At 40.6% G+C, this 23,512-nt stretch overlaps 1 protein-coding gene across 4 annotated transcripts in view; it reads right to left on the bottom strand.

The window, feature by feature from the left end:
* LOC124716957 (1-phosphatidylinositol 4,5-bisphosphate phosphodiesterase) overlaps positions 1–23,512 on the bottom strand; it is a 425,614-nt gene that overhangs the window by 59,734 nt on the left and 342,368 nt on the right. For all 4 annotated transcript variants that reach the window (XM_047243553.1, XM_047243552.1, XM_047243551.1 and 1 more), the window contains 3 exons: positions 15,626–15,719; positions 9,723–9,887; positions 6,782–6,958 (listed from right to left, as the gene is read on the bottom strand). In XM_047243553.1, the coding sequence (XP_047099509.1) occupies positions 6,782–6,958; positions 9,723–9,887; positions 15,626–15,719 (436 nt within the window). The remainder of the gene's footprint in view (positions 1–6,781; positions 6,959–9,722; positions 9,888–15,625; positions 15,720–23,512) is intronic.

The following is a 23,512-nucleotide window of genomic DNA, read 5'->3' as shown; positions in this document are numbered from 1 at the left end:
TTACATTTACAGATCAAGCTTTGGCAACTGAGGTCATGTGAAGATTTATTTTGAAGACTTCAGAAGGGCCAGAGAAGGAACAGTGACAGCAGGTGAGTTGAGAACTAGAAAAGATGTGGAGAGGGATATGGTGAGAGGGCAGCAAATTTCATTGTGCTGCTACCGTCTGAGTGTAGCATCATGCATCTTTGTTTCTTATGAACATCTACCACATTTAAATTGCAGTTTGCCCAAAGCCACTGAAGTTGTAATTGAACTGACTTTAAAACAGGGCAATATTCAATAACACAATTCTGCAGGAGACTGTAAAAGTCTAGATAGAGGGCAGTGATAACCATACATGTTTTGTGTGGCAATGTTGTCAACGCTCAATCTGAGGTACAATGGCAATGAAAGGGGACAAATAAGCTGTAAATTCCTTGATTAAAAACAGTGACTTACATAGTAAGCAAAAAAGAAAGTCAAGATAAAAATTAAGGTAAATGATTTCCTTCTGTTTATTTTATTTCAACTTATATTATCAAAATACAAACAATCAATAAATAGCAAAAGTTTGGAATAGGTATAATGTTAATGGATTTAGGCACATTCTTTATATCAATAAAACATATCATAACTTTAGTTAGTGAGAATACCTTAAAAATAAAATTTCCTCGAGAGACTTTCTTATTTGATTATTAATTTACTTTAAGAAAAACTGAAAGAAAAGGGGCCATCTTATACTCACTAAAAATAGTAAATCACTGATTTAATACACAAGAGTGTCTGTATTACACACACACACACACACACACACACACACACACACACACACACACACACACACACACACACAGAGAGAGAGAGAGAGAGAGAGAGAGAGAGAGAGAGAGAGAGAGAGAGAGAGACTGTCAAGAAAGCACAAATTAATTTTAAGTTAGAACAATCTGTACAAATTTACTATATTACCTCATGCAGCCATTTCAGCATCACAGTCAGTCTTACTACAGTTGTTACACACCTTAACAAGGGGCTCGAGGAGGCACTGATCATGGAGAGTGTGGTCACATTGCACTGGTACGAGATGAGACTACTGATAGACTGTGCTTCACTAGGCATGGCCTGCACATCAGTAGGTACTGGGAGAGGAGGCTGGCTAAGCTTACAGATGGCAGTGTAATGAGGTTTTGCGGGATCACTACATTTTATCAAGATATAAGAAATAATAGAGATAAAGTTATTGAATTGCTTGTTGATGTTGACTCTAACATCGTTGGTATATCAGAGCACCACTTCACTAATGTGACAATTCAGAAGCTTCCTATGTTGGGAATGGATTAATTTTTCACATGTCACACAGATAATGTTAGCAGCAGCAGAGGCAGTCAGACAGTTAGTCCTAATCTAGGTCAGTCTTATAGCCATTCACTGTAAACTGCAGACATATCAGGCCCTAGTAAAGTGCGTCACTGCTTCGCAGAAAACTTGATTACTGCACTCAAGTTGTGATGATGGCTTTCCCACAGAACTACTTTAGCAAATTCAGGAAACACTTTGAATGTCACTTTCTTGTTACGCAGACAGTGTACAAATGTCACTATTGACAAGCAATTATCTTCACTTAAAATACAGCCATTCAGTCGAAAATGAGATCATTTACAAAACTGTCTACTTCATGCAGCAGCCTGCAGATTGCTGCTTTCTATTTCCGAACTACTGGTTTCTGATGATGTCACCCACCTTCAGATCTGTTAAACAATAAAATAAATTACAATTATTTATAATCCTTTGTTTATAAAGCTCAAAATGTTTTAAAGAAATTAGTTACAATACAAAAGTTGTGTAACATACCATATGCTGAAGTAGTAGTTGTTACATCTAAAAACATACCCATCAGTATAAGCCAGTCAACTGACGGTTCCTTTATAAGAGGTTGGAAATGTAACTGCAACAACTACAATATATGGTATATTACACAACTATCGCACTGTAGCTAGTTTTCCAAAAAAAAAAAAAATGAAGAATTAGAACAAATTGTAATTATTATAGTACAGAAGTTGTTGTTGTTGTGGTCTTCAGTCCTGAGACTGGTTTGATGCAGCTCTCCATGCTACTCTATCCTGTGCAAGCTTTTTCATCTCCCAGTACCTACTGCAACCTACATCCTTCCGAATCTGCTTAGTGTATTCATCTCTTGGTCTCCCTCTACGATTTTTACCCTCCACGCTGCCCTCCAATACTAAATTGGTGATCCCTTGATGCCTCAGAACATGTCCTACCAACCGATCCCTTCTTCTGGTCAAGTTGTGCCACAAACTTCTCTCCTCCCCAATCCTATTCAATACCTCCTCATTAGTTATGTGATCTACCCATCTAATCTTCAGCATTCTTCTGTAGCACCACATTTCGAAAGCTTCTATTCTCTTCTTGTCCAAACTATTTATCGTCCATGTTTCACTTCCATACATGGCTACACTCCATACGAATACTTTCAGAAATGACTTCCTGACACTTAAATCAATACTGGATGTTAACAAATTTCTCTTCTTCAGAAACGCTTTCCTTGCCATTGCCAGCCTACATTTTATATCCTCTCTACTTTGACCATCATCAGTTATTTTGCTCCCCAAATAGCAAAACTCCTTTACTACTTTAAGTGCCTCATTTCCTAATCTAATTCCCTCAGCATCACCCGACTTAATTAGACTACATTCCATTATCCTTGTTTTGCTTTTGTTGATGTTCATCTTATATCCTCCTTTCAAGACACTGTCCATTCCATTCAACTGCTCTTCCAAGTCCTTTGCTGTCTCTGACAGAATTACAATGTCATCGGCGAACCTCAAAGTTTTTATTTCTTCTCCATGAATTTTAATACCTACCCCGAATTTTTCTTTTGTTTCCTTTACTGCTTGCTCAATATACAGATTGAATAACATCGGGGAGAGGCTACAACCCTGTCTCACCCCCTTCCCAACCACTGCTTCCCTTTCATGTCCCTCGACTCTTATAACTGCCATCTGGTTTCTGTACAAATTGTAAATAGCCTTTCGCTCCCTGTATTTTACCCCTGCCACCTTTAGAATTTGAAAGAGAGTATTCCAGTCAACATTGTCAAAAGCTTTCTCTAAGTCTACAAATGCTAGAAACGTAGGTTTGCCTTTCCTTAATCTTTCTTCTAAGATAAGTCGTAAGGTCAGTATTGCCTCACGTGTTCCAGTGTTTCTACGGAATCCAAACTGATCTTCCCCGAGGTTGGCTTCTACTAGTTTTTCCATTCGTCTGTAAAGAATTCGTGTTAGTATTTTGCAGCTGTGACTTATTAAGCTGATAGTTCGGTAATTTTCACATCTGTCAACACCTGCTTTCTTTGGGATTGGAATTATTATATTCTTCTTGAAGTCTGAGGGTATTTCGCCTGTTTCATACATCTTGCTCACCAGATGGTAGAGTTTTGTCATGACTGGCTCTCCCACGGCCGTCAGTAGTTCCAATGGAATATTGTCTACTCCGGGGGCCTTGTTTCGACTCAGGTCTTTCAGTGCTCTGTCAAACTCTTCACGCAGTATCGTATCTCCCATTTCATCTTCATCTACATCCTCTTCCATTTCCATAATATTGTCCTCAAGTACATCGCCCTTGTATAGACCCTCTATATACTCCTTCCACCTTTCTGCTTTCCCTTCTTTGCTTAGAACTGGGTTTCCATCTGAGCTCTTGATATTCATACAAGTCCTTCTCTTATCTCCAAAGGTCTCTTTAATTTTCCTGTAGACGGTATCTATCTTACCCCTAGTGAGATAAGCCTCTACATCCTTACATTTGTCCTCTAGCCATCCCTGCTTAGCCATTTTGCACTTCCTGTCGATCTCATTTTTGAGACGTTTGTATTCCTTTTTGCCTGTTTCACTTACTGCATTTTTATATTTTCTCCTTTCATCAATTAAATTCAATATTTCTTCTGTTACCCAAGGATTTCTACTAGCCCTCATCTTTTTACCTACTTGATCCTCTGCTGCCTTCACTACTTCATCCCTCAAAGCTACCCATTCTTCTTCTACTGTATTTATTTCCCCCATTCCTGTCAATTGCTCCCTTATGCTCTCCCTGAATCTCTGTACAACCTCTGGTTCTTTTAGTTTATCCAGGTCCCATCTCCTTAAATTCCCACCTTTTTGCAGTTTCTTCAGTTTTAATCTACAGGTCATAACCAATAGATTGTGGTCAGAGTCCACATCTGCCCCTGGAAATGTCTTACAATTTAAAACTTGGTTCCTAAATCTCTGTCTTACCATTATATAATCTATCTGATACCTTTTAGTATCTCCAGGGTTCTTCCATGTATACAACCTTCTTTCATGATTCTTAAACCAAGTGTTAGTTATGATTATGTTGTGCTCTGTGCAAAATTCTACCAGGCGGCTTCCTCTTTCATTTCTGTCCCCCAATCCATATTCACCTACTATGTTTCCCTCTCTCCCTTTTCCTACACTCGAATTCCAGTCACCCATGACTATTAAATTTTTGTCTCCCTTCACAATCTGAATAATTTCTTTTATTTCATCATACATTTCTTCAATTTCTTCGTCATCTGCAGAGCTAGTTGGCATATAAACTTGTACTACTGTAGTAGGTGTGGGCTTCGTGTCTATCTTGGCCACAATAATGCGTTCACTATGCTGTTTGTAGTAGCTTACCCGCATTCCTATTTTCCTATTCATTATTAAACCTACTCCTGCATTACCCCTATTTGATTTTGTGTTTATAACCCTGCAGTCACCTGACCAGAAGTCTTGTTCCTCCTGCCACCGAACTTCACTAATTCCCACTATATCTAACTTCAACCTATCCATTTCCCTTTTTAAATTTTCTAACCTACCTGCCCGATTAAGGGATCTGACATTCCACGCTCCGATCCGTAGAACGCCAGTTTTCTTTCTCCTGATAACGACATCCTCTTGAGTAGTCCCCGCCCGGAGATCCGAATGGGGGACTATTTTACCTCCGGAATATTTTACCCAAGAGGACGCCATCATCATGTAATCATACAGTACAGTACAGAAGTACTGTAACAAATTTTAAGTCTGAGAAGGCTGTGTGAAGAATCGCAGTTTGAGGGGAGCCTTTGTGATCGATTCCTGTTTGATCTAGGATCATGGGATGAAAAGATTTTGGATTAGCCTGGACCAGTGGCCACTTGGATAGTCCTTCAAACTACTGTCTTACTATAGCTATGTTATAGTAAATTAAGCAAAGTTTGAACAACTAAGTGGAGCTGGCACTCAGGCAAGTTCTTAAAATCAATTAATTCCTTTTGCAAAAAGATGTTAGCTGGGCTAAAATTAATGCTCAGCTAATGGCACCATTTGCGCATGTACCTTTTGGATTTTACATGCAAAAACATTTTGTTCTGGGATATTTCTAAAGTATGCCACCTCTGTACTTTAAACTTATATGAATCGGTTCATACTTTGCACTAAGGTAGATAAATGGATAAAGTCACAACAAATTTGTTTTATTCAATAATCTTTATCCATTGTTGAGCTATGATGGTATAAAGTTGAGGTAAATTTAACACACAAAAATCATTCTTATGTGAATGAAATATGCAGAAATGGTTTAAAGTGATTCAAATAAACGGGAAGCGCATTCTTATGATAAAACTGGAAACTTGCTTTCAAAAATCTAGCTTTATTTAGATTTTACTTGCAAAAATAAAATAAAATAAATAAATAAATAAAAGCTTTTTTTTCCAGAGTAGTTATGGGTGCCACTTTCATGTTTCAAACATGTACTAATCAGTTCAAATTTTGTAAGAAAGTAGACAAATACATATAGTTAATGATCATCCTGTTGTTTTGTGCAAGCTTTGTCCACGCCTACAATGTAAGCAACATGGTTTGGAAGACAATAAAAAAAACTGATGAATCGTTGGTACAGTCAACAAAAATCTACATCGGTTGCCAAGCTGTGGCAATTCAGAATTATAGTAAAGTAAATGCTGGGAACCAGAATGAAAAATGCTCCTATCATAGCACAAAAAAGGCAAATATGTCCTGGCACAAGTTATGGATGTATAAGAAGGGAACTAGCTTAATGACTTTTCTGGTAGCTTAAAAGATATTGAAATCAAAACATCTGACATACTTTTTTACGAGTTAACCCTACCTCCCCCATGCAGTGAGCTCTCTTAGCTGCAAGATGATGAAAAAGTTTTTATCAAGGGGGATCGGGAGGGGGGGGGGGGGGGCTGGCGATAAAATTATTTGTTCCTTGGTGAGTGGGGTCGAGAAGGAAGATGACATCACATATTGTTACTTTACTTGGCATGCGGCATTATATTACACGACACGGGTACAAACATTAACAAGCAAGCCTGATAAGTTGAAAAACTTCTTTTACATCCTTACCTGTCCTTAAGACATATTTGCCTTTTTTGTGTTATGATGGAAAAATTTTTCATTCTCGTTTATTTCATTGTTTAACAGATCTGAAAATGGGTGACAATACCCAAAACTGCTAATTTGGAAATAAAAAGAAAATCTGCACACTGAATAGATCATGCATTTTTTAATACAGAATAATCATCAATATCTTCCAGAGGAAAAATTGTCCAGTTTTGATGAAACAATGTATTTTTGGAATTTATCAATTTGTTTCCGCTGCGGGAATGGACAGTCCTCAGTAAAATACAAATAGGGAAAGGAGTACAGGTGAAAATTCACCAAAAAGTCGGGGTGTCGTCCCCCTCCAGAGTGAACTATAATACAGACAGACGTGCACACACACTCCGTCTACTCACCGGCTTGGGCTCGCCAGGTGCCGAGGCGTCCTCCTTCTCTTCGTCCTCTATGACGAACTGCCCCTTCCGGAACAGCTCCAGACCCTGCTTCTCCACCTCGGGCTTCAGCCTCTTGTTTTTGATCATGATTTTGTTCTTCAGCGCACTAGGTGGCGGCAGTGGCGCTCCCGGTTCCAGCTGGCTCCGCACACAAAACAGAATATTAACACGTCTGTCTCGGTTCTCGACAGAGCAGGTGTGCTATTATGAATTAAACACACACTCATCACTGTATATATACGGACGATCATTGACATAGGCCTTTGGAGAACCGATAGTTTTGAATTTAGAGATAAATGTTATTACACCACGTCTTCACTCAGGGTGTATACAAGGACAAAAAATCCCAGATTTCTCCTGGACTTCCCAGTTAATAATACTCTTCTTCCCAGGTGAAAGTACATTTTACCATGTAAAGTGACAATATAGTTTGCCTCAGAGCTGTAAAATTTATCAATCCTTTCAACTGTAAAGATTTTATACACTGATCACTGATATAGAACTTCTCGGCACCTTTTTTTTTTTTTAAGGTCTTCAATGCGCGACAACATATACACTGGATATTTTTGTATTACAGAAGAATAAATATGAATTCCACCAATATAGCACTGTAGCTTCCAAAGAACTGAAATCGAGATTGCGATGCACTTTTGTTAGCCAATCGCAGCTCGTGTCCTTTGATTTCACCAGCCCACGACAGCAGATATTCAGAGCCTACGAAATGATGCATTCAGCCAATAGTGACATCACTGTTCAGTAGTGCAAACACGCAAATATCAGATGCAAAGTAGCCAGTGAAACAGAGAGGAAAAAGCAGCGCTTAATGTATAAGCGGTAAACAGTTCCAACTCTTCAAGTCAGAGAAGAGCTTTATCTAAAGGATAGTATGACTGGAAGGCTGATCTGAGACCCACCACCTGTATTTATGGTTGGACATTGCAAAATACACACCTGCATCCCATAGAGCAAATCATCACACAAGGGCTGCAACGACAGTACAGCACACGGAGAGCACTGATTAGATTATGAACAGGAGTCACAAAATACAAAGTAAACGTGGTTAAATGGGGCTACTTTGAATGTGGAGAAACACATACAATTGAACACTGGTTCATGTGGCCACACATGGAGCTTGTTTGCACAGCGGAATACCTATTTTGTGCAGTGACAAGGCCATTAAAGCTGCAGAGTTTTGGAAGAAAAGAATCTAGATATCTTGTCCGGACTTGGAAAGTAAGGCAAGTAAGCCCACAAACAGAAAAAGTTAATAGTTTAAATTAAAGTTCATACATTGTAGTTACAAAAAAGAACCTAAGCTTTCTGCATATAATATTGGCCATAATTTTTTTTGCTGTTTTTCCAACGGTTTGGTTATGTAGGATCCTAAGAGCAGAGCTTGAATTTCAGCAGCTGAGTATTTCTGACAAGCACAATTATAGATTTCACTGCTGTGCACTGAGCATTTCACGAGTTACCTGGCTGAATAAATGTTACATCAAGCACTTTGACTCTTCCATAGAAAGGCCATTCATGTGTGAAATTCCTCAAGAACTCATTTCACAATTTTTTTTTGAAGGATAATTATACTTTCTGCCATCATTATTGTGCAATTTGTTTTTTTTTTTTTTTTTTGTCACGTTACCCTTCAAGATATCAAGATATATTGATTTCTCAGCCATAACGGTAATGCTGGTGGCACTGACAGGCCTGAAATTTAGGCAAGCTGCTGGCCTATTTAATTATTTCCCTCACTTGTAAATTATTATTAATAGCTTAGATAATAGGCAATAGTAATTTTTTTTCTACAGTAAGGTCTGAAAATCCTATCTCCTCCCTCCACTGTTTTGGTGATGATATGAAGGGCTTATTTCAATAGCGGTACAAGTCCATTACCTCCCCTTTTCTGCCTATAATGCTTCTGCAATTAATGTTCCAAACAAACGGAAAGAAATGTTTATCTCTAGCAAGAAGCCATTTGCTTGAATATTTCTGGTATCTCAACTGCAGATTTTTCAGCACTCATTTAACTTTAGGACTCTGTATCTCACAATGAACAAAAATGGACTTGCACCACTATTGAAATAAGCCCTTCATATATTCCAGAAGTCTTTTCTTTCTTTTCAGACAGTGGACATAAGAACCTACATTGTGAAAGAATTTGTTCTGGTGAGCCATAGGATCATGGACGTGCACACACTGGGGAAAAAAGAGTTGTGCAACGCGATTTTACGTCACAATTCCACAAAGAAGATCCACCAAAGTGAATGGTGCTGCGATAGTAACAGAAGCTCTTTGGAAGGGGATCCATTCTGGATGGAATAGGGATTTTTTTTTGGAGCACAGAAAATCCATATTATTATGAGGAGTTAGAGAATAATACCCTACATGTTACGATATAGATTGCAATCTCCAGCAGGCACCTCACAGGGCTGTATTTCTTTGACAGTGCATTGACTCGACATTCTTACTTGCAAATGTTGCGAGAATGGTTTATTCCAGAGCTCCAGAGATTGAACATTATTGACGACAGTTGGCTTCAAAGACAGAGCTCCTGCCCACTATGCTCTCAGAGTTCGAGAATTCTGGGATGAAGTGTTTCCCCAGATGTGGATAGAGAGAGGATCAGTACATCTGCCAGGGCCATCGAGTGGCTTCAGAGCATTCCGGATCTGTCATCGGGCGACAATTCCCTGTAGGGAATAATGAAGCAGCAGGTTGTCACAAAGCAATGATACCAGACAAATTATGAACTGAAGCAAGCTGTTAGGGAGGCAGTCAAGGAAATCAGACCACCTATGCATCAGAAAATTTCACACAGGACCTGGCGCTGTATCATTTTGTGAAAATGGTGTAATTTGGCCAAAACCTTTTGGAACAGTTAAATGAAACTGTGTAATCCTACCGGGTAGTCCGGCAGTGGCTCCTTGAGTAGCAGGTCCCCCAGGATGTCGTTGCAGTACTTGGCCAGTTTATACTGCTGGGCTTTGCAGCAGTGATTCTCGAATGACAGAATCACCGGGTACTCCGAAGTAACAAACGCAGTGTCTCGCAAGGCGTAAATCACGTCCTGTTGGCAAAAATATAAAAGTCAGTGAGACCTGACAGCAATATGTGCTGGAGAAAAGTGATCTTATGAATTGTAATAACTTTTTAAATAAATTTCACAAAATCTTAACAGTCTTGATCATAAAAAATTTATTACACTGCAATTGACTATTAGTTTAGTCTGCTAAAAATAATTTTCATACCTGAAATACAATTACCAACAGAAAACAACCATAAGTTAAATTTTTTCTCACAAACCTGGAGAACATACAGATTTCAAGGTTATGAACACCAACCCTTGAGCAGATTTTCACAGGTGTTGGGCATACTTTGTGCACATGCAAGGGATAGCTATCTTTATGTTACCAAGGTAAACATGTAAGAGGAAACTCTTAGTTTAATCCCAGTTTAATTAAACAATGATAAAATAAATTTACATAATATGTGCTAAAAGTGCTGTTTCATTAAACAACAATGAAAGAAACATTCATTATATTGATGCCCACAGTAACGATCCGCTCAAAGCATTACGTACTGCAGCTGCATCAGAACCCAGCCAGCCATTTATTTGATTACTAATTATCTTTTAGACAATTGCCTCATTGTGGGATTGTCTTGCTAGCTAGTAATGTGGGTCATTTTCCTGCACGCATCGTAAATTTTTTACGACCTACCTCACTGTTTATTATATATTACTGCTGCTCACTTGGACTTAAAACAACGCAATTTACACAGTATTAGCCAAAGCAAAACAAAGGAATAGGTATGGGCTTGTGATTGTGAAATAACAATGGAAATGGTGCAAAACAGCTTTATACATGGGTGCATCTGCTCGAGGGTTAAACAGTGACAACATATCACTAGTAATAAAGACACTTTGTATACACACACTGTATGCTAGAATGCTGGCACCTGATACTGTGCCTTGGTACAATGTAACAATGCAAAACACCTATCATGCCAACAATAATTTTAAGGCATTACAAAAATAGGCAAATTCAAATAATGAGAAAGTACTATCGTCATGAACCATTTCGAAGTTGTGGCATACCACTTGGGTTTTTCTGCAATGCAATGCTCGTCTGTATGTGTCCTGATCTGCCAAGCTATCACTGCAGCAGACGAGTTACTTCCATATCTTAGCAAGTAAAATTTTTTTGAGTGTTTATCATACAACATACGTGTCTCACTGCACACTATCATTTGCAAAACACATCATTTCAATATCTTGTACCATTTATGAGATACGATTTTTACGATCTTATGATCACATGATTCACTAAGCGCATGGACACGAATGGGTGTGTTGCGCCTGACCATCTGTCAGATATAAAACCCAATAACTCAAGAAAGAAACTAGATAGTCTTCTGCTCTCAATTTTAAATAAAATTTTGACACCTTTAACTACATTTCAATCACTGCAATGTGTGATCTAAGTTTACACAATGCGTTTTTACCTCTGCAAAATCTTTAAAATTTCACGCAATGTTTTATTTAATTTGATGCAGCACAGTGACTGTGGCATATAATGAAAAGAAATTCAGTTCTTTATAAAGCGAAGATATCAGATTGTAAGATGTGCAAAAAATCAAATTTTTCACTTCACAGTTTTTGAAAAATCTGATGGTAAGTATTTTGTATGGATTGGAATCCTGCCACAGAGCATAGGCATCAGCATTTGCTGAGCAGTACAGCCATAACAAAAGCCATCTCAACATGGAACGCAAAGAGAACATCTGCAGCAGTAAAAGTTTAACAGACAGTTTGTCACACCAACAAAGTTACAGAGTGCAATTCTGAATCTGTCGGGATACACAAAACATTTTATTTCATTAAAGATAAACATATTCTTCTGTCAAAAATAAAAGGCATTACAACAGCTCAAAAATGTGAATTACTTTACAACAAATGGACATAAAAAATTTAACAGATTAGGAAACACCCCACACTTATTAAGAAGTGTACCTGAGAACAAAGTTTGCCCATCCTCATTACTAAATGTAATTCATCAATATGAAGAATGTGAACTGCGAAAATATGCGGAAAGTTGGTGAAGTCTGTCACTATTTGAAGCCATCAGAATGCTAACTGCAGTGTGTGCTTGTTGGCACCAAACAGAAACTGCAATCAAATGTAAAGACTGTGACAAGTATTATATTAGTCACACAGGCTATCTGTTTGAAACTCATTTTAAGGAGCACAAATACTCCCAGAACAGAACTGAATTTGGGATGCACAGAGCTAAGAGGGGCATGCAATGCAGGGTAAGAGGCATAATACGGAGGAGCTGCACAGTGCACCGAAAAGAAGAATGCTCAAATTGTTGGAGGAAACAGAAATCCTGAACTACAACTACATGAACAACACAAATTAATCAAAACTATTTTTTCAAAAATTTTGATGATCTTTAATAAATACATTGCAAGTTTGGAATCTGAAGAGTTTCAAGTAATGGTTTCAAATGCGTTCTGCACGGAATGCTGCAACTAGCACTATCATCTCCCGCATGTGTGCATCGACACTGTCTCTGCTGCCTACACATACTGGAAAGTGATGTCTCTATCACACTGGTAGACTGGCAGCCTCAAAAATTGTTATTGTAAATACTAGGTTATAACATTTTTTAGCTGTACTCATTTGTTTTTTTTTCTTTTTTAAATCCATATTACACTACTTGGTTTCGACTCAGTTTAAATAGTTGCCTTCTGATAGCTACAATATGCTCTTATATACTCCTGACATAGCCACTGCAAAACTGACATTTGTACTGTGAGTTGAATTTTTCATTTATGTTCTCATATTACCATCATACTAATAATATTTCTACTGTGTTATTTGAATTGTAACTGTGATTATTTGAGTACCCCCTGCAGTTCTTCTGGCAATTTTTGATTGTAGCTGACAAGTGTACACAGCAGTGGGTGTTCTAATCATATCAAATGGTGAAGAACAAACTTGACAGAATTTGCTTTCTTCTGTATTCCACATGCTTGATATTGATAAGGCACAGTAGTCTACAGTGCATGTAGACAGAGTGTTTTCACCACAAGTGGTATGATGTTATTGTTTAATGTTAATTACCTTGAAATAAATTACCTGGATAAACTAAAAGAACCAGGGGTTGTAGAGAGTTTCAGAGAGAGTATTAGGGAATGACTTACAATAGCAGTGGAAAGAAATACAGTAGAAGAAGAATGGGTAGCTTTGAGAGATGAAATAGTGAAGGCAGCAGAGGATCAAGTAGGTAAAAAGATGAATTGATGAAAGGAGAAAATATAAAAATGCAGTAATGAAGCGGGCAAAAAGGAATACAAATGTCTCAAAAATGAGATCGACAGGAAGTGCAAAATAGCTAAGCAGGGATGGCTAGAGGACAAATGTAAGGATGTAGAGGCTTATCTCACTAGGGATAAGATAGATACTGCCTACAGGAAAATTAAAGAGACCTTTGAAGAAAAGAGAACCACCTGTATGAATATCAAGAGCTCAGGTGGAAACCCAGTTCTAAGCAAAGAAGGGAAAGCAGAAAGGTGGAAAGAGTATATAGAGGGTCTATACAAGGGCGATGTACTTGAGGACAATATTATGGAAATGGAAGAGGATGTGGATAAAGATGAAATGGGAGATATGATACTGTGTGAAGAGTTGACAGAGCACTGAAAGACCTGAGTCGAAACAAGGCCCCGGGGGTAGACAACATTCCATTAGAACTACTGACAGCCTTGGGAGAGCCAGTCCTGACAAAACTCTACCATCTGGTGAGCAAGATGTATGAGACAGGCGAAATACCCTCAGACTTCAAAAAGAATATAATAATTCCAATCCCAAAGAAAGCAGGTGCTGACAGATGTGAAAATTACCGAACTATCAGTTTAATAAGTCAATACTGCAAAATACTAACGCGAATTCTTTACAGACAAATGGAAAAACTGGTAGAATCCAAAAGCATGGAAGATCAGTTTTGATTCCATAGAAATGTTGGAGCACATGAGGCAATACTGACCCTATGACTTATCTTAGAAGATAGGTCAAGGAAAGGCAAACCTACATTTCTAGCATTTGTAGACTTAGAGAAGGCTTTTGACAATGTTGACTGGAATACTTTCTTTCAAAATCTGAAGGGGGTAGGGCTAAAATACAGGGAGCGAGAGGCTATTTACAATTTGTACAGAAACCAGATGGCAGTCGAGGGGCAAGGCAGTGGTTGGGAAGGGAGTGAGACAGGGTTGTAGCCTATCCCCGATGTTATTCAATCTGTATATTGAGCAAGCAGTAAAGGAAACAAAAGAAAAATTTGGAGTAGGAATTAAAATCCATGGGGAAGAAATAAAAACTTTGAGGTTCGCCAATGACATTGTAATTCTGTCAGCAATGGACCTGGAAGAGCAGCTGAACGGAATCGACCGTGTCTTGAAAGGAGGATATAAGATGAACATCAACAAAAGCAAAACGAGGATAATGGAATGTAGTCATATTAAACCAGGTGATGCTGAGGGAATTGGATTAGGAAATGAGAACTTATAATAGTAGATAAGGTTTGCTATTTGGGGAGCAAAATAACTGACGATGGCCAAAGTAGAGAGGATATAAAATGTAGACTGGCAATGGCAAGGAAAGTGTTTCTGAAGAAGAGAAATTTGTTAACATTGATTATAGAGGTATGTGTCAGGAAGTCGTTTCTGAAAGTATTTGTATGGAGTGTAGCCATGTATGGAAGTGAAACATGGATGATAAATAGTTTAGACAAGGAGAGAATAGAAGCTTTTGAAACTTGGTGCTACAGAAGAATGCTGAAGATTAGATGGGTAGATCACATAACTAACGAGGTGGTGCTGAACAGAAGGAGAAGAGGAATTTGTGGCACAATTTGACTAGAAGAAGGGATCAGTTGGTAGGACATGTTCTGAGGCATCAAGGCATCACCAATTTAGTGTTGGAAGGCAGCGTGGAGGGTAAAAATCGTAGAGGGATACCAAGAGATGAATACACTAAGCAGATTCAGAAGGATGTAGGTTACAGTAGGTACTGGGAGATGATGAAGCTTCCACAGGATAGAGTAGCAGAGAGAGCTGCATCAAACCAGTTTCTGGACTGAAGACCACAACCACAACCACAACCACAACAACAACAACAATAACCTTAAAATATGTTTGTTCTTGAAGTTTGTGAAAGTCAATTTAGATTAAGGGAATTTTCTGTTTCTGATTATTTTTTCAGATCTGAAAAGGCTTGTTTAGGACCTAAACTTTTAGTCAATTGCAATTTAATATATTTTTTGCAATCAAGAATATTAAAACATTTTGGAACAACAACACATCCAGGATGGATTAATTGTCTGGCCTCAGTGGCCAGAGATAATGGTCGTGTGTGTGTGTGTGTGTGTGTGTGTGTGTGTGTGTGTGTGTGTGTGTGTGTGTGTGTGTGAGTTGTGCTTGTGTGAACGTATGTGTGTTGTCTACTTTACAAGAAGGTCTGCTGGCCGAATGCTCACTTGTTTAGCAGTCTTCTTGTTGTGCCTGTCTGCGACTCACAATCTCTGGTAAGCAGCCTTTCATAACATTGTCAAAGGATTTTGTAAAATATTCTTTAAAAAGTTTTAAAAATATACCTGTTGCAACAGTCTATATATTGTGACAAAGTCTTGTGACAGGGCATACACGTAAATTACTGTGACCGTATTTTTAACACTTCACTATCTTACTATATATTTATAAAGAGCCTAATAATAGAATAGAAAACAAATGCTGAACCTCACTCACCTTGAACAAAATATCTGTGCACATGGCCTTTCCGTGAGTTATTATCGGTTCTTCATCATCTTTTGTGCCATCCCAACAGTCTAATTCAACACACCTGTTATGTGGAACAGTAGTTCACATTAGTTCACTTTGACGAATTCAGAATTAATACAGTTTTTCAGATGTTAAAAATGCATTTTATAACATTCTCTTATGAAATATAACCGAATAAAGCTACAAGCACATTAATATAAGCCAGAATAGGTTATTTACTTTGACAGTATCACAAAAGAATCTGTGTATTTTGCAAAGTGTAAAATATACCTCAAGAGAATCACAGTTATGTACCATTACATTACTTTATTTATAGATAGATGTTAGAAGTAAATGATGATACCATACTCATCTTACACTACTGTGTCACTATTTTTATCTACAACTTCATACTGATCATTTAAGTATGTTTAGTGACTTTGGGAAATATCTGTATACTGGTGCCATTAACAGCCTGTACAGTATGAACTTTATAGTGTCAACTAGAATTTACATCTTCTAGTGGAAATATTTGGATAAATTGCAGGAGATGCTAATAACCTACAATTTTATTTCAGTACTGAATATTTGGGACCCTCAACTTCCTTTCTGATGTCTGCTAACAAACCATTAAAAGACGGATCATAAAACTCCACTCTAAACCATAAGCAGGAGGACATAACGCATGCAAAAATTATTTCTACTTCTAGTATTGTGGTCATGAATTGAAAAGTTCATCCTAAATTCACTCTTGTTATAAGGTGACATCCATTACTGATGTGTGGTATTTTCTTTAAAATTTCGACCCCGCCCCCCTCCCTTCCCCATGGTGAGATTTAATGAGATGTGGTGGAAACCCCTCCCCCTCTCACGTGAGGTTTAGAATGTAGTTGGGTAAAAATACCAAAAACAGATTTTTTTATCTGTTTTAAACATTAATTAAAACCCTTTAATAAAACCGTATTTTATTTATAAAATGTAGGAAATAGTAGAATGAAATTTTCACTCTACAGCGGAGTGTGCGCTGATATGAAACTTCCTGGCAGATTAAAACTGTGTGCCGGACCGAGACTCGAACTCGGGACCTTTGCCTTTCACAGGCAAGTGCTCTACCAGAGATGTCAGTCGAGGTGGAAGTACAGAGGCAAAGATGATGTTGAATGACAGGTGAGGTACACGTGGCAGCAACTTGAAATTAGCGGAGGTTGAGGCCAGGTGGGTAACGGGAAGAGAGAATATATTCAAGGGCAAGTTCCCATCTCCGGAGTTCTGACAGGTTGGTGTCAGTGGGAAGTATCCAGATAACCCGGATGGTGTAACACTGTGCCAAGTGTGCTGGCCATGCACCAAGGCATGTTCAGCCACAGGGTGATCCTCATTACCAACAAACACTGTCTGCCTGTGTCCGCTCATGCGAATGGACAGTTTGTTGCTCGTCATTCCCACATAGAAGGCTTCACCGTGTAGGCATGTCAGTTGGTAAATCACGGGGGTGCTTTCACACGTGGCTCTGCCTTTGATCGTGTACACCTTCCGGGTTACAGGACTGGAGTAGGTGGTGGTGGGAGGGTGCATGGGACAGGTCTTACACTGGGGGCGGTTACAAGGGTAGGAGCCAGAGGGTAGGGAAGGTGGTTTGGGGATTTCATAGGGATGAACCAAGAGGTTATGAAGGTTAGGTGGACGGCGGAAAGACACTCTTGGTGAAGTGGGAAGAATTTCATGAAGGATGGATCTCATTTCAGAGCAGGATTTGAGGAAGTCGTATCCCTGCTGGAGAGCCACATTCAGAGTCTGATTCTGGGTTTGAGGGGATGAGGAAGTGGCTCTAGTTATTTGCTTCTGTACCAGGTCGGGAGGGTAGTTGCGGGATGCGAAAGCTGTTTTCAGGTTATTGGTGTAATGGTTCAGGGATTCAGGACTGGAGCAGATTCTTTTGCCATGAAGACCTAAGCTGTAGGGAAGCCGGGATGATTGGGTTTGTGAATTTTAGGAAGTAGGTAGAAGGTAGGGGTGCGGGGTGTCAGTGGGGTCAGGAGGTTGATGGAGTCAAGTGAAAGGTTTTGTAGGGGGCCTAAGGTTCTGAGGATTCCTTGAAGCTCTGCCTGGACATCAGGAACAGGATTACCTTGGCAAACTTTGTATGTAGTGTTATCTGAAAGTTAATGCAGTCCCTCAGCCACATACTCCTGACAATTAAGTACTACGGTCGTGGAACCTTTGTCAGCCGGAAGAATGACAATGGATCGGTCAGCCATCAGATCACGGATAGCCTGGGCTTCAGCTGTGGTGATGTTGGGAGTAGAATTAAGGCTTTTCAAGAAGGATTGAGAGGCAAGGATGGAAGTGAGAAATTCCTGGAAGGTTTGGAGAGGGTGATTTTGTGGAAGAGGAGGTGGGTCCCACCGTGACGGAGGACGGAACTGTTCCAAACAGGGTTCAATTTGGATAGTGTCTTGGGGAGTTGGATCATTAGGAGTAGGATTAGGATTATTTTTCTTCATGGCAAAGTGATATTTCCAGCAGAGAGTACGAGTGTAGGACAGTAAATCTTTGATGAGGGCTGTTTAGTTGAATCTGGGAGTAGGCCTTTGGATAGGACAGAGGTTCTGGATTGGGACAGAGGTTTGGAGGAAAGGTTAACTACTGAATTGGGGTGTTGTGGTTCCAGATTGTGTTGATTACAATTTTGAGGTTTTGGGGGGACTAGAGCTGGAAGTGAGAGATTGAGTAGATGGCAGAGACTGGGTCTGTGTGCAATGAGAGGAGGTTGAGGTTTGTTGGAAAGGTTGTGGTTGGTAAGTGAGTTGCCTTTCCAGAGGTGGGAAACCAGGAGATTGGACAGTTTTTTGAGGTGGAGGTTGGCATGCTGTTCTAATTTGCGGTTGGCCTGTAGGAGGATGCTCTGAACAGCTGGCGTGGATGTGGGAGAGGAAAGATTGAGGACTTTTATTAGGGACAGGAGTTGATGGGTGTGTTCGTTGGCTGAGTTGATGTGTAGGTGAGGGCTATGGATTGTTCAGTTAGGAACTGGTATAGGGACTGATGGAAAGAAGGGTTACAGCGAGAGATGGGAACTTTAAGTGTGAGGCCTTTGGGGGTAATGCCAAATGTCAGACAAGCCTGAGTAACTAAAATACGGGAGCGTAATCTGGCTAGAGCGAAGGCATGTTTGCAGAGGGAATGTAAATAAAACTTAATGGGGTCATTGTGGGGATGCTGTTACCCTACCTAAAACCTCTTTCCTCATTACCTTAGCCAGCTTTATCCTAATCCACAACTTCTTCACTTTTGAAGGCCAGACATACCAACAATTAAAGGGAACAACCATGGGTACCAGGATGGCCCCCTCATATGCCAACCTATTTATGGGTGACTTAGAGGAAGCCTTCTTGCTTACCCAAGCCTGCCAACCCAAAGTTTGGTACAGATTTATTGATGACATCTTCATGATCTGCACTCACAGTTAAGAAGGACTCCAGAATTTCCTCTCCAACCTCAACTCCTTTCGTTCCACCAGAGTCACCTGGTCCTACTCCAAATCCCATGCCACTTTCCTCGACGTTGACCTCAATCTGTCCAATGGCCAGCTTCACACATCCGTCCTCATCAAACCCACCAACAAGCAACAGTACCTCCATTTTGACAGCTGCCACCTGTTCCATATCAAACGGTCGCTTCCCTACAGCTTAGGTCTTCGTGGCAAACGAATCTGCTCCAGTCCTGAATCCCTGAACCATTACACCAATAACCTGAAAACAGCTTTCGCATCCCGCAACTACAATCCTGACCTGGTACAGAAGCAAATAGCTAGAGGCACTTCCTCATACCCTTAAACCCAGAACCTCCTACAGAAGAACCCCAAAAGTGCCCCCTCTGTGACAGGATATTTTCTGGGACTGGATCAGACTCTGAATGTGGCTCTCCGGCAGGGATACAACTTCCTCAAATCCTGCCCTGAAATGAGATCCATCCTTCATGAAATCCTCCCCACTCCACCAAGTGTGTCTTTCCACTGTCCACCTAACCTTCGTAACCTCTTAGTTCATCCCTATGAAATCCCCAAACCACCTTCCCTACCCTCTGGCTCCTACCCTTGTAACCGCCCCCGGTGTAAAACCTGTCCCATGCACCCTCCCACCACCACCACCACCACCACCTACTCCAGTCCTGTAACCCGGAAGTTGTACATGATCAAAGGCAGAGCCACGTGTGAAAGCACCCACATGATTTACCAACTGGCATGCCTACGCTGTGAAGCCTTTTATGTGGGAATGACCAGCAACAAACTGTCCACTCGCATGGGCGGAAACAGGCAGACAGTGTTTATTGGTAATGAGGATCACCTTGCTCTTGAATATATTCTCTCTTCCCATTACCCACCAGGCCTCAACTTCCACTAATTTCAAGTTGCTGCCGCACGTACCTCACCTGTCATTCAACAACATATTTGCCTCTGTACTTCCACCTCGACTGACATCTCTGCCCAACCTATTTGCATTTACATATGTCCGCCTGTGTCTGTATATTTGTGTGTGTGTGTGTGTGTGTGTGTGTGTGTGTGTGTGTGTGTGTGTGTGTGTGTGTGTGTGTGTGTGTGTGTGGGCGCACGCGTGCGAGCGAGTGTATACCTGTGCTTCTTTCCCCAAAACTTAAGTCTTTCCACTCCTGGGATTGGAATGACTCCTTACCCTCTCCCTTAAAACTCACTCCTTTTGTCTTTCTCTCTCCTTCCCTCTTTCCTGATGAAGCAACCTCGGGTTGTGAAAGCTTGAAATTTGTGTGTGTGTGTGTTTGTGTGTTTTTTATTGTCTCTATCAACATACCAAAGCTTTCGTTTTGTAAGTTACAGCATCTTGAAGGGGAAGGAAGAGGGGCGAAGGAAAAGGACCGGAGATGTTTAGGGAAAGGGGTACAGTTCAGAAAAGTCACCCAGAACCCAGGTAAGGGGAGACTTACCGCACAGGATGAGAAAAGAAGACTGATTGTTGGGGGTGGAGATTTGAAAACCTGAGAGCTTAAAGGTGGAAGACAGGGTAATATGTAAAACAGAGATTACTTCTAAAACATTGTGCACAAGTTAATAAGAGTGAAAAGCTAAGTGCATTTTATGTAACAGAGTTGGGAGGGAGAACGGCGAAAAATAGACTGGTCAAAAAATGAAAGACGTAGAAAAATGTAGAAAACTAAAATGATATAAATAAACTGTGTGGTTTCAGTTGCCTGAGACTGCAGTCTCTCTCTCTCTCTCTCTCTCTCTCTCTCTCTCTCTCTCTCTCTCTCTCTCTCTCTGTGTGTGTGTGTGTGTGTGTGTGTGTGTGTGTGTGTGTGATAATATTGTTACATTCCATCCTGGATTTTCCATTGTTTGAAATCCTTTTGTGTGTGTGTTCCCCTGCCGCTGCTTGGTGAGCCGATTTTTAATCTATCCATTTACATTATATTCTGGGTTTTATTCAGGCAGACATACACAAGAAGGACAAAAAGGCTGACAAAAATAGCGTTAACCATTTTGACGGATCCCTAAAAATGACCTTTGTTGCTATATTATATACATTAAATGTCACTGAACCTTTCCTTACTTTACAGAGGAAAGAAAACAGTGTACCTCCTTTTGACCCATATGACCGCGTAGCTTTTCAATCTCTTCAACTATATCATCAGTAAGAGAATTCTTGTCAGTGAAGGGCACCGAGAGTGTCTGACCAGATGACGCAATTGAAAAGCCTGTGTCATCGGATGTACTGTATGGCCTGATACAGGGCAAAGAGTTCTGCTGTAAATACTCACCAGTGTCCCAGAAGCGGACACTAAAAAAAGGCGGTGCCAATTATGAAGGAACACCATACACCACAGTCAGTCTGAGAGCCATCAGCGTACACAAAAGTACTATCGTAAAGTTCTGTGTGAAGCCAATAGAGCTAGGCTGGAGTAGTGTCCTCAGGAAGCGAATGAAGGCGAAGGTGGGGAAGGTTCAGGTAGCGTGAAGTTAAGCTGTCAGAGCAATAGCCAACGAACTCCAGGAGGTAACAGAAGAGGGACACGCCCCACACTGGCGATCAAAGGAGTTATCGAAGGAGGTGGTATAGAATGGGTGGCCATGCATGGCAGACCTATGGCATGTGTATCTGCTGAGGAGAAAGTCATGGTGGTAGGATAGTGGTAGCCAGTCAGCTTCTGCATACAGTCTCTCAACCAGGCCAAGGTAAACACTCCACAAGTAAAGGTGATCAAGACATTGCTGAATATGCCATGGAGAACTGCAACAGACAGAAAAATCGCCAACAAAAAGGAAGCCGGATATGACCAGTGGGAGACAGGCCATTATATGGTTAATCACGATAGCAAAGAGGATGACACTCAGGACGGAACCCTGAGGCACATCGTTTTTCTGGATAAAGTTGTCTGACAAGGCAGAATCCACACGTACCTTGAAACCTCAGTCTGTTAAAAATTTCTCGAAGAAACGGGACATGCAACCACGGAAGCCCCATGTGTAGAGTGTACAGAGGATACCAGTCCTCCAGCAGGTGTCATACACTTTCCCCAAATCAAAAAACACAGCCACAATCTAGGATTTCCACAGAAAACCATTCACGGCATGGGTGGACAACGTAACGAGATGGTTAACTGCTTAATGCTGGGCTCGAAATTCACACTGTACAGTGATTAGTAAATTGCGAGATTCAAGCCAGCAAACAAGCAGGGCATGAATCACACATTCCATCAACTTGCAAACACAGCTGGTGAGAGAAATGGGGCAGTAGCTTGAAGGAAGGTGTTTGTCCTTACCAGGCTTAGGTATGGGTACGACACTGGCTTCCCGCCAGTGACTGGAAAACATGCCCTCTGCCCTGAAGCGGTTGTACATATGAAAGAGAAATTGCTTGCCCGCAAGAGAAAGGTGCTGCAACATCTGAATGTGAACATCGTCTGGCCCTGGGGCAGAAGATTGTGATGAAGTAAGAGCATGATCTTCCTGATAGTAAAGGCGGCCTTCTAGCTTTCACTATTCTGAGAAGAGAAGGGTTATTGCCCAAGCCTCCTCCACTTGTTTCTGATGGAGGAAGGCAGGGTGATAGTGGGAGGACTCAAAATCTCTGCAAAATGGCAGCCCAAGGTGTTGGAGATAGCAATAGGGTCCACTATGATATCCCCTGTTATGTCCAGGCCAGAAATTTGGGAATGGACCAAGGTTCCAGCGAGCCATCAGAGGTTGGTCCACATGACAGAAGAGGGAGTGGAACTAATAAAACTACTAGTAAATTAGATCCTGTTAGCTTTTTTGCTATTCCGAAGAACATGATATTGTGCAGCTGTTTATTGTGATCGCAGTTTGGCATCTTAGGATGATGGTTACAAATGTGGAGAGCATGTCTCCATGCACGAATTGCATCGCAGCATGCCCCAGTCAACCAAGAGACTGGGACACGGCATGCTAAAGAAGAAATGCGAGGAATGGAATGTTCTGCAGTAGTAAGGTTGACATTTGTAAGATATTCTACCTTGTCATCACAACAGTGAAAATGTTGTTCATCAAAGGTCACCAGGGAGGAGTAAAGCCTCCATTCGACCTTAGAAAGCTGCCATCTGGGTGTGCACGTAGGTGGAGTAGGTGTCAGTATACAGACAGCACACGGGAAATGGTCACTTGAGTATGTGTCAGATAGAACAGACCACTCAAGATGATGGGCAAGCTGGGCAGTGCAGAGGGATATGTCCAAATGGGAATAGATGTGTGTGGAGTCTGAAAGGAATGTGGGTGATCCCATGTTAAAGCAGATGAAGTTAAGTTGACTGAGAAGGTCAAACACGAGCACACCTCTTGGAGAGGTTCTGGGAGGATCCCAAAGGCAACAGTGTGCATTAAAGTCA

The sequence above is a fragment of the Schistocerca piceifrons genome, chromosome 9, assembly GCF_021461385.2.
Source record: "Schistocerca piceifrons isolate TAMUIC-IGC-003096 chromosome 9, iqSchPice1.1, whole genome shotgun sequence".
NCBI classification, from domain to species: Eukaryota; Metazoa; Arthropoda; class Insecta; order Orthoptera; family Acrididae; genus Schistocerca; species Schistocerca piceifrons.
This window is presented reverse-complemented; position numbering and strand designations above follow the sequence as displayed.